General features: G+C 37.8%; 1 protein-coding gene across 9 annotated transcripts in view; it reads left to right on the top strand.

The window, feature by feature from the left end:
* Window positions 1-12,450, top strand: part of mcf2l2 (MCF.2 cell line derived transforming sequence-like 2) — a 373,245-nt gene that overhangs the window by 339,400 nt on the left and 21,395 nt on the right. For 7 of the 9 annotated variants that reach the window (XM_034180353.1, XM_034180346.1, XM_034180350.1 and 4 more), the window contains 4 exons: window positions 4,123-4,194; window positions 4,685-4,792; window positions 7,210-7,319; window positions 10,100-10,215. In XM_034180353.1, the coding sequence (XP_034036244.1) occupies window positions 4,123-4,194; window positions 4,685-4,792; window positions 7,210-7,319; window positions 10,100-10,215 (406 nt within the window). The remainder of the gene's footprint in view (window positions 1-4,122; window positions 4,195-4,684; window positions 4,793-7,209; window positions 7,320-10,099; window positions 10,216-12,450) is intronic. The other 2 variants (XM_034180352.1, XM_034180351.1) reach the window with 1 other exon arrangement.

Raw genomic sequence — 12,450 nt, 5'->3', positions numbered from 1 at the left:
TCACACAGCTGATTGTCCTCCACAAAAGGATCATATTTTCTCTGTACTCTACTTCCACTTGTCAGGAACCCAGCAAGCATTTCTGTTGGTACGATGAGGTGAAAACGTCACTTGTTGGAGACCTTGGCACCTTATAGTAGCTTTGTCTTGATGTAATTTTGTAGACTTCCAGTTACATTACAGCTACACCATGGATTGACGTTGTGTCTTGACCATTAAGCAATCTTTTCCCAAACAAAAAATGGCCTTTCTGTGACTGTTTGATAATTCATGAAAAAAAATTACTCTTATGTAACTACATTATAAACTTCCCCTAAAATAACAGATCCCGGCCAAGCTATTACAATATTCCTGCAAACTGATTTTGTGTATTTTCAGATTATAAGTCACACCTGTTAAAACTGCCTGTTGAAGAGGAAAAAGCATATATATGTCGCACCAGACGATAAGTCACACCTGTTTTTGTGTAATGAGCTCTTTAATTTGGGATTTTTGTACATTGTTGTAGTGTATGAATTTGTTCTTTTATTATTGGAGTTTATTTTGTTTAGTGTTTTCATTCTTGGGAAAGTTCCATATAAATAGTCATTAAAGTTCCTATTATTAACAACAAGCTTGTAATTACAATTATTAACAACAAGCTTGTGAATCTTCGGTATATACGTCTTACTGGAGTATAAATCACTAGTAAAAAATAACGCAACTTATTCTCTGGAAAATATGGTAGCCCTTTTTCTCTACAGGAATGATGCAGTTTAGATTACATTCCCCATACCCTATCCTTTCAAGTGCTGAAAAAATTATTAATAAATACAAGACAACCAACCAAGCTTCCAGTGTCTGCTTGACATTATGTATGGACGTCACATGATCTACAAAATGACCCTCCAAATGACGTCATTTCATAATATCATTCAGATGTCATGATCTGACATCAATTTTGATGTTTTTATGACATTTAGGTGATGTAATTACTTGTCATGACCAAATTCTGACCAAAACCTGATGTTATCTGAAAGTCATGTTTGCTGGGATGTGTGTTTATGTGTTTGCTTAATTGTTCTGTGAGTATGCACTACTTCTGCATATTTGTCAGCAGCAGTAAAGTACATTCTACACTTGTTACAAACTATATTTCATCAATCTGTACTTAGATTTTTTTCCTCTTATGCTTCTATCACATGCAACAAAAAATGTAATAGTAAACAACGAATGTTTGAGTGCAATGGTAAGAATATTTAATGCAATGAAAGATGAAAAGTTCCATTCAACGAGGCGAAATATTCTTTCCATTGAAAAAATGAAAACAACATTCATTACTTGTTTATAACGGCTAAAATAGGTCCTTGTCATTTGATATTTTAGTAATTTATAAACAAGAGAAAAGGCACTTGCATTTTGGTGTGCGTCACTGTTCTTTTGACGTCAAGAGGTTTCAAACAGTCCAACATGAATTTTAAATTGGAGTCCAATCCAATTCAAAATTGTTCTGTCAACTTTAAAAACAGTCAGATAGTTTAAAAACAATCCTGACAATGTAGTCCATAGCTGATGCTGTGCATCGTGTACTGTACAGACTGCTATCTGTTTTTCTCAGTGTCACGTGACATACAAACCACCAAATGACAAGGATCTGTTCATGCGTTATATAATTGTTTATAAGGAACACATGGTCACAAAGTCCTTGCAGTGTTGCCACAGGTGATGAAACAGTTTGTAAGTATTTGCAGTGAACAATGCATATGATAATTTTGCTCCCAGTTTTGTCCTTCCCCACCCTCTTTTTTTTGTTTCTAGTCTGCCTTCATTACTGACAGGCATTGGTGGTGCGTGGCAGGTTGCAACAGCCTTGCATTTAACTTGCAAATAGTCCTTAAATATTTCTAAAACTCTGCAATGACCCTGCAGCTAATTCATTTCAATGTAGGCAAGTACCTGCAACAAGCAACGTAAGGCCCCCTGACATTTGCACAACTTGATCCATGCACTTGCACACACTCTGCTGTGCACAAAAGTAAACTTGTCTTAAACTTGTCGTAAACTATTGTAAACTCTGTGCAGCTTCGTGCAAGTGAGCAAAGAAAATTTTTAAATCTTCAAAATCTCCGTCACGCATTAATTACGTGAACCTTATGCGAACATTATGCAAACAATTCAAAAACACTGCATGTGAGTGCGAGTGATTGTGTCAGCACACCGCATCAGAGCACAGCTCATCTGCACAATTATAATAAGATGTTAAATCTATCATAAACATACTTTTACAGCTGCTCACAAGAAGTTATGAACATGCAACTGTTTTACCAAGCCATTACAATATAAACATGACATATAACTACCTTTTTCAGACGGTTCCAAATGCTTTCCCCACCTCGTTCAGCACTTGCGAGAGAAAAGCTGCTGCTGGAGCGCTCCTCTGTGATTCTGGAAATGATTAGAGGCGTTTTCAACAGCCAACTCTAAGAGAAAATGATTAATCCCCTACAAAATAATTATTTTATATATGCAGTGTCCAGCGCACAACGTGTAGCAGCCAGTGGAACAACACAAGGCATCCAGCTGGGAACACAGTGGGTGGGATCATCACAACGATGTGCATGCAAGTGCGCTGATCAAAGTCATGCAAGTGTCAGGGCACCATTACTCTTATAGTTTACATACTCCAAATAACCACAGGCATTTTGTTGTTTATTCTCTTTCATGCACAATTTCTCACTGCTGTGTTTGGATCAGCCTCCTTTAGAGCAATAGATGTAGACACGCAACTGTGACGAGTCAGCATTCAAAAAACACTCGTCCAGCCTATGATCTTGTTCAACAAGCTATGAAGCATAGTTCCGAGCAGAGAAGGATCTGAGTAGTTTCATTTAGAACAGGAGTGGGCACAGCGTCCCATGAAGGGCCATGACAAGTGCAAATTTTTCCCTGCACCCAATCACCTGTGCCACCCCTTAAGTCTTGATCATCTATGAAATCACCTGCTGAGGAGATCAGTTCCCAGAAAAACCTGCACCGCCTTGACAAGATAGTGATGAGGCTGGTGTTACAAATGCCATTTGAATGGATTAAATTTGTGTTGTAATATGCTCAATGAATGAATACACTGTTAATCTTGAGCGTTAAAGAAAGGATAATGATAATTAAATAGCAGCAATGGACTTTCAACAGTGTATTTGCAACCTGGTCTCACGGCAAGTCGTGATTCAGTAGCAAGAAATATACATTAATCTATTGGTTTGTGATATTGTGACGAAAAGCGCCTCATTTTCGTCACGGCAGCACAAATTCATTCTAATTCATTCCGTGAAGGCTGCACCTAATTAAAAGTGAAGCGGGGGGGTGGGGGGGTTATGGTTAGGGTGGGGAGAAGGAGTAGGATTAGGTTATGGTTAAGATTAGGGTTGGGGGTAGGAGTAGGGTTAGGAATAGTGAGTTAAAAAACCTTGTCACAAAAATTTGACTCATTTCGTGACGGGAGCACGAAAAAAAAACGTGAGACTGGGCTGGTATTTGGCAAATAGTGACATATATCACAGTTTTAAAAAGAACATATATGTCACACCGGAGTTTAAGTTGCATAAACATATATTTCACAATAATTCAACAACAAAAAAAAACTTTTCGTAACAGTCTGGAAAGACATTAGTCACACACGAGCCTAAAACAACAGCCTAAATAGCTTTAATGTTGTGTTTCTTGTTTCCACTGTACTGAAAGTACATATATTTGAATTAAACTGATCGGTATTTTTAATTAAGCTGGTGTGATGTGAAGAAGATTGAATTGTGTTATAGAAAAAATGTGTTATAATGTATTGTAGAAATGGGGTAGGGTAATATAGGTTTATACGTCTGCCTACTCCTTTTGAAACACAACAATGTGAAGATGAAAATATTGTAAATATAGTCAACTTTGCTAATGACAAAACATGTTTGAAATTAATGAATAGATAGATAGATAGGGTTCCATAAAACAAAACGGGCACATGATAATAAATGTAACCTTGTGTTTTTTATTTTATTGGTTGTTAATGCACTGTAAATGAATTATTTGTTGTGGGGTAATGCTGTTTGCTGACCTCTTTTTTTTTTAAGTGTGGTTAAACTCATTTCCCCTGCCCAGGTCCTCTCTCTGCTAGCATAAAGACCAAGAGACACGAAATAAAGAGCGATCCCACTCCATTTGGCTATGAAGGTACCGGCAGAGATATGTCATGCATAGACTCAGAGCATGCTGGGTATTTTAATTTTTGATGAATTAGTAAGATTATTTTTGTGAATTGATCTTGGTGTTGGTGTTGATGTGGGTACCTATGCATACCAATGCAAGATTTGTGTGTTCAATCCGTTTCTGTGTTTGCCTGCTGTGTTTTGCTGTGATTTTGTCTGCAATGTGATGTGATGTTTCAAAATGTATGAGCACTGGATGAAAAAAGAATCTGATACGTTTCTTTCCTCTGAGTTTGACAGTGTGTCATTCATTTTGGGGTGTTTCATTTTTGGTTCGTTGTGCATGAATAGTCTTGTGACGGACCTCTTTTTGTGTGAAACTGAATGGACTGGATCTCATTTTTGGTTTTGTTTGCTTGCTTTGTGGTTGTTATTGGATTTTCAACTTCTTTAAATTTTAGTTGGTTGATAATGTTTAGTGACAGTGTGGTATAAAGCGTGTGGCTTTCCTCCAGATACTTTACGTGGTGCTATGGCCGCCATTGGAAAACGTCAGAGCATCACGAGCAGTATTACTGCTGCTGGTGGCAAATCAGTTGTCCCACGATCTACCTCCCAACCAGGTAACAAAAAGAGACAAGGATTGCGCAGCATTTCATTGTTTTAGTGATATTAATTTTAGTTTAACGACCATCTCCCATTACTGATTTTTGGCACTAATTTGTGTCCCAATTCCACTGAGGAAATCTGACCCAATTCATTAAATTTGCAGGCAAAATTTGTATTATCTACTACAAGTATTATATGTGCACTTATAAATGAGTGGTTGCTGAGTATTGCTGGTTTTTGCCAAATACACCCAAGTATGGATGAGTCCCATGACACACTTGTTTGTGTTCATGCATGCGTACAGTGCTACACCCACAATAACCCTACACTTCTCCACAAAACATTATTCTGAGTATTGGTCATTGGTCAGTCAAATGAGTGCTGTCAAACACGTACTTTTTATGCAGGCAAAGAAAACTACCAGTTGTAGTCAATCATGATAACTAAAAAGGAGTTAATAGGCCTTGACCTTGTCACGTTAAAACACAACGTAGAACCTTCAGTACCACTTATTAAAAGATATATATATATATATATATATATATATATATATATATATATGAGTCTGTATGTATAATTTTGACCCTGTGCAAATTACAGAAGATCCAAAAGAAATTCAAACTTGTGCACCCAATTCTTGATTTTTAAATTCAATAATGATGTATGCTGTACAGTCATTTCACCCTGGCAAAAGAACCTTTCAGAGACATCATTAAAAGCCCAAAACTACCATGGTATATGTCTAACCACAACTGTATTTACTGTACAACTGTATCTCTCTCAATCAAGGCTGCCTGAAGTTGGGCCCTCGGGCCATTTTTAATCTGCACTCTTTCTTTTTCCCCACTATGACAATGGGCAAATTCTCTCTAAATTAAAATAAATTACTGCTAGCATTCTAAGTGGGTTAGGAGTTGGGCTACCAATGCATAGATCTGGATTTGATTCCTGGTCACACTTCCTGTGAGTCCCCCTGGACAAGACAATTCATTTGCATTGACCCAGTTCACCCAGCTGTAAATAAGTGGGGAAGAAATGTGCAACGGGCTGGAGTCCTATCCAGGGGGAGTCACAGATCTACCTCATGCTAGAGTATCCTGAGATAAATACAATGACATACTTTTCTAAAATTTAACACGTGTGTCTATGTACTATTTTGACATTTAATTTAAAATTCAGAATATAAATTTTCTAGAAAAATATAATACATTTAATTGGGATGTAATTGTGGGATGTAATTGTGTGTAAGTATTTGCTTTTTGCCTGTGGCCCTCCATCCAGATTAATTTATTGTTCTTCCACAAGTTTTGACATCACACTTCACTTGAAATGAGCTGTTTTTCAGTTTCTTTCATTTCCAAAGCCTAAGTGTGTTGGCACCCAAAGTAACCGCTAGTTGTCTTTGCAAAATCACAGAAAAGCCCCCTCCTGTCGACTTCTAAAATCATTTTCATCTCACCATTATGAATTACATCATGAATAAAGGTCTAATGAGTGGTTTCTTATGGTATGGCCTCTGTTTCTGCTCTGAAAGCCTTCTTCAAATGGTGGCTTGCTGAGGATCTTGGTAATGTAATTGGCTGGGTTTTTTTTTTTAGGTTTTTCTTTGCAGTTTTCACAATGATTGTGTTGTTTTCCTTGGCCATCCCGTTCAATATCTTTTGCTCTGTATATCAGCAGTGTTCTTTCTTTTTCAGGCCATTCCAAATTGTTGAATTTGCTATGCACTGTTGTTTGTGCAATGCCTCAAATTGATTTTCTCTCTTTACTCAGTTGGAAAGTAGCGTGCATTTCTCATATTGACATTTATGTTCACTTTCTGTTTGTTGGGTCAGAAGAAACATCCAAATATCGGTGGTCTGATACAAAAGGTGCAATGTTCTGTGTTATTACACAAATCTAGATGTAATTACCAAGAAAAAAAAAAAACAATATTCTAAACTGTGTTCTCATATTCATATTTTGATTTCAAACACAAATGTTTTCAGTGTACAATAAAAACAAGTTAATTAGCCTTGTCAAGCCAATAATTTTAGAGGGGACTATATCACTCAGTGCAAGGGTCACACCATGGTAGTGATGAGTTCTGATGAGGTGTAACTCTGTAGTATTATACCTATATTTATTGTCAGCTATAGGTGTACAAAACATCACAAACATCCATTTTTCCTATAAAAACACATTAAAAATCCCAATCACATTGTTCAGTATCAGTATGCAGACTGTCAATCTCAAAGCCACAATTTTGCGTTGGATCTGAGGCCAAATCTCTGGACAGCACCAGAGTTTTATAACAGCTTTCACACTTCTGAAGACTTACCACAACAAGCTGTTCAATCTGAAGTACCATCATCTCTCAAGCGGACCAGAAATATCCATCGCTATTTATGATTGCATTTTGGTCTTTAATATGTGTATTGATTCCCTTTAGGTTGGACCCAGCGGTGCCTCCCATCCATGGACACAGAGGACTTTGAAACGATACCCTCCAGTGCAGAGGAGTCGTCCAACTCCTCAGAAGAGGAAGGCAGCAATAAAAATGTAAGTAACATTCAAGATCCCTGGAAACGTGGAACATTCCTTGGACCGTGTTCTGGTTTCTAACATAGTGATGTGTATTTAAAGTCCATGTTTGAATGAACATAGAGACTATCAGTCAGTACTCAGGCCAGTCCAGCTGGGCCCCTAAAGGTTTCATCATAAATCATCATATTCTATGATCACTCAGAATCCTATCAGAGTTCTTCACTCGTCCCTCGTTCCTTCTTTACTCATCGCTCATGTTCCTCTGTTTTCAGCGAAATCCCCTCCAGATCTCTCTTGAAAGAGGACCTGTCCCCTGCTTAATTACACCTCACAGACGACCGTCTTGTTAGAAGTGGGAACTGGCGACTTGACATTTTAGAAATGAGGGAAAAGTGGGTGAGGATTATACCAGGGCAGGTCTGCTGGGTATGACAGGCTCCATTATAATGTGTGTGATGTACGTTAGAGAGCCTCGATGGTACACATCCCTGTACTGTACATCCTGAAGGATTCTGCACTAGTGCACTCTGCTTCTGAAAGTTTTTATTTTGCGGCCCCTTAACAGATAACCCTGGAACTTCTAGCATTTTGGCAGGCATAGATATAGAAATGTACAATAAATAATGTTTTTAAGATGGTATTTCATTAATAATCAATTACTTGACCAGTTTCCCAATTTGATGCATCACCTATTGGGTGGTAGAGTTAGACAAAAATCTGCTGAGTATCATAAGTAATGTTTGATATCAAAAATTTCTGGTTTTCTTTTGTTAATCGTCTCAAAGTTATTCTCAATTATCACATGTCCAGTGTCTCCACAGTCTTCACAACCTATGTTGACGCAAATGTCAACGCTGGAAATGCCTCTCATGAGTGACCACTGCCAGTACACTGTATTGTGAAAATAGTGAAATAATCTTGAGTACATTTTACCCTCATGGTGGAATATACCAAACAGTAACACCTAATTCACAATGCTGTGTTCATTCTGAGTAGTAGATTCAAAGTCAATCCTGTTCTTTTTAATGAAATGTCAACATTCACACAGTTAATAATGCCTCAAAACAATTGGCAACTCAATGCCAAAGACAAAAAATATATAAATAACTAGATAAGTCCACACTGCTTGTTGTTATTCTTACAATATTCATTCATGATATTAGTGATCATTGTGAAGTTGCTTATGTTATAAACTACAAATTACCCAACCATTGTTCCCGATTTTTTTCAGAGGAAATTATAAATATTTCAGTCATCAATATAAGCGTGACTTGAAATAGACAGTGTTGACTTGGAATGTAGTTATTTTTAAAACAGCTGTTTTTGGCCCTAAGGAATAAGCATGTGCCTCTGACAAGATTTAGAATTAGTAGTAAAGATAACCCATCATTTAATGACTCTATCAGAGAAAGACATAAAGAAATGGGCCAGAAGAGATCATGAAGAGTTATTAATGATGGAACTGGGTATATTATAGGGCATTAATAACCAAATGCACTAAGATGGTTGCAAATACAAGGAGCGAGTACTACTTGAACTTAATAAATGAGAACCTTAATGATCCCATTTAATTTTGGAAGTTAGTAAAATCATTATCACAGAAAATGTCTCCTTTTAATCTTCCTGATCTTTAATGGTAAAGCAGTACAAAATAAAGGGGAAACTTAACATAGCAAATGATTTTAATAAGTATTTTATCAATTTAACTTTTACCACACTTTTTTTTCTCACGCATATGTTAAAGACTGTGTAGTTACCACACCAAGTTGACCTGGAATACTTGTAGTATTCATTTTCTCCCCATTTCCCCAACCCAACTTTCTAAAATTCTGTCACGTCTTGATTGTAAAAAAGTGGACTAGTCTAAACCGGAATGAGCCTTGTGTTTTTAAAACAGACACAGATTTTATTGCCAGACCCATTGATTTGATTTTTAATCTCAGTTTAAAATGTGGTTTGATCCCCCGCAATTGGATGTCACCATTTGTCCTTCCATTGTTCAAAGACAGTAATTCCTCTGCTGAACTCAGTGTACCTCCACAGACAATTATAACTCTGCTACTTTTATATTAAGGTTCAGAGTTCCTCAAGGATCTTTTTGGGGACAATTTTGTTTTCTATTAATAACAACAATAATAACTTTATTCATGAGTCACATTTGACATTCAAAGTGCTTTACAAAACAAATACATGAGAAAACAAATCGTTGAACAATTATACTACGGATAAATTACGCAGACAAAAATCAACATTTCAGTCAAACATGATTACTATGAGATAAATGAGCTAAGACCTGCTAATCATAATTGGCATCATAAGTGAAATTTTAGTCTAGACTTTCAGATGGATGTGATGTCTATTTTCAGCAGGCATGCCTATGGTTATAATTAGTTATATAATAGTAGGCGACTAGCTATAATTCAAGTTTCACATCCATACAGTAGGTTGGCTTGGTTGTACAATATATGTGTATGTATGCATTTGTTAGATGCTTGTCTCCAGTGTGAGCTACACTTGAAATGATTGCTCATAAATTCACACATTCACACAAAAACCAAGACCTGCACATTGAGGATGTTGACTGGAATGCCAGAAATAGTTTGAGCTTCATTGTTTTGTTCAACGTCAGTTCAACACATATGTAGGAGTAGCCAGGGATCGAACTGCTCTCCCTTTAGTTCATGAAACACTCACTGTACCGTATCATACAATACAGCTGTATACCATAACCAAATGGTTTGCAGTTTAGCTCTGATCTCTATTAGTAAAAATATTTCACATAATTTCTTTAACAGGGTGACAGTGGTCGGTTTCGGGTGCAGCTGACCTACGAGTCTCGGGAAACCAGAGATCTATCCCTGGAGACAGGTGACCTGGTCCAGTTTCTTGAGGAAGCAGAGAATGGACACTGGTGAGTTGCTGATTGCTCACTGTTTGACTGGGTGATGTCATTATACTTGTTTCTATACCACATTTTGTCTTCTGGCTGAGTTTATGACTATGTAACATTTTGCTCCAATAAGTAAAAATGCAACAATATAGACTTTCCAGGCTTTTTCAAGTGTGATACAAGCAAATAAAGTAAGTATAAATGTTTTTAAGAAGCATTTTGGCCTCATTTACAATGTCTCATCTCATTCACTCTGTGTGACCTCAAACTGTCCTTATTTGGAATGTTATTTGTGGAAATGAAAGTGTACTTTTGGCTCTGCATTTTTGTGATAGTTTTCCTGTTACTTTAGTCTGTTTCATATTATCTACTTACATTTTTACATAGATTCTGGAGTTTGTGAGTTCAGAATTAATTGGTTGAATGTCTAAATAACATCATGTCAAAAAAGTACAACTTCCATACCGCCCACATTTATTATTTCAGATGTTTGGCATTAGCTGGAGTTTAGAGTTTATTCCATTCAAACTTTCAATCCATTGGCACGATTTTGCCATGCTTTCACCCCACAGCAGTTATTTTGTTGCTTAGTTCTGCATCTAACCTTTTAGCATTTTGTGTTGGGGGTAGAGATGCCTGAGCAAAGCAGCTAAAAATTATACTATTCCTGCCTGACTTCCTGGTTGTGCAGTAGTGTTGCACCAACAGGCATGTACCCTTTCCTTGGTCCTGCCCACTCATGCTCTAGACTTTACACTGAGGCAACGTCACATTTAAATGCAGATTTTCTAGAGTTTGAGAAAGTTTGACCAGCTCTGATAACTTTCTCTATATATTTGAAACTCTCCACACTGTTAACAGCATAGGGCTTGGGCAGTAAAAATATAGACCAAGGCCAAGGCCACCACTCTGTAAGGGCCCCTTCACACATAACATGATTGAAGGCGACTAGCGCACAAAGGAGGAATTGCATGCCATTCGTGAAAAATCGGAGCTGCCTCTAACGCCTCGTACACCTGTCACTACAACTATTCATGCATACCAGAGGCTGAAAGACAGAGGGTGTCCTGTGAGAGCCCATTCGGTCCCTCTCGCGGCAGGTGTCGGCCAAATTCCAGGTGATACACACAAACATCCAACACTGCTTGTTGGACACTTGGAAAATGTGGGGCCATTTGCGCTGTCAGCATGGAAATAGTGAGCAGACGACCACTTTCGAGCTGGATGTGAAATTTGTCTAGGTGCTCCCATGACTGTGGCGTGGCAAAGCAACACACATGTGCCATGCCAGAATATCGGCTCCCCCTTCAACATATGTGCCATGTGTATCACGCGTGTGTTGCACCCCCTGCCCCCACTACAGATGTGGCGTTCGTTCGTGTCTTTCGCGCCCCTCCTCCTCGCAACACATATGGCATGCCGGGGGGTGCGGGGAGCACATTTCCATGGAATGCTGATATGTATGTGCTAACGGGGACTGGCCAGCCACGTCTGAGTGCACACAACGCGGCGAGCTGCTCAGATGACCCTAATAGCATCTTGTGCCGATGTCATTCCTGTATTAAGGAGGTATTAATCATGCGCCTATCAGTGCATTGACAAATTGCTTTTATTCAGACAACACTGGCAACAAAATGCTACAGTAGATTGCAGAAGACGGTGCCAATGCATTTCTTCAGAGCCAAACTTTATCTGTAGTCTGTAACCTATAGCTGCAGTATCAATGCAGATTTCAACACAGAGACATTGGCTCGTCCTCTGCAATATTTTCAGTAAGCAAAAGACAACCAACCGCATCTGCCTAGTTTCTAGAGAAGTGAGAAACATGGGATTTACCAAATGTTGCACGTTGCACTCAGATATGATTGCCAGCATCAAATTAGCTGAAATGATGCCAGTCTGGTACAAAATCAACAGCACTCACTGCTTTGTCCATGAAGGAACAAAAACAGCCACCTTTGTTTGATGATATAAATTGTAAGATAAACAAACATGGTTAAATCTGTGTCAAACCCTTCTATGTTAGAGGATAATTAAGAATTATATAATTTATCAACAGCAGAGTCCCTTAAAATCAGCTATAGTGATTTTGTTTGTCCTAGCAGACCACTTCTATTCAAAGAGATCTAAGCCAATGCATTACATGGATGATTTATCTTCTTCAATTCTTGATATTTTGACTCCTCAGCAATTTTGTTGCATTTTCTTTCTTTAAAGTAAAAACATTATCTCCAAACTGTTCAAATAAAAATCAAA

Source organism: Thalassophryne amazonica, chromosome 10 (genome assembly GCF_902500255.1).
Source record: "Thalassophryne amazonica chromosome 10, fThaAma1.1, whole genome shotgun sequence".
Classification (NCBI taxonomy): domain Eukaryota; kingdom Metazoa; phylum Chordata; class Actinopteri; order Batrachoidiformes; family Batrachoididae; genus Thalassophryne; species Thalassophryne amazonica.
Note: the sequence above shows the minus strand (reverse complement) of the source record. Positions and strands in the feature narration are given on the sequence as shown.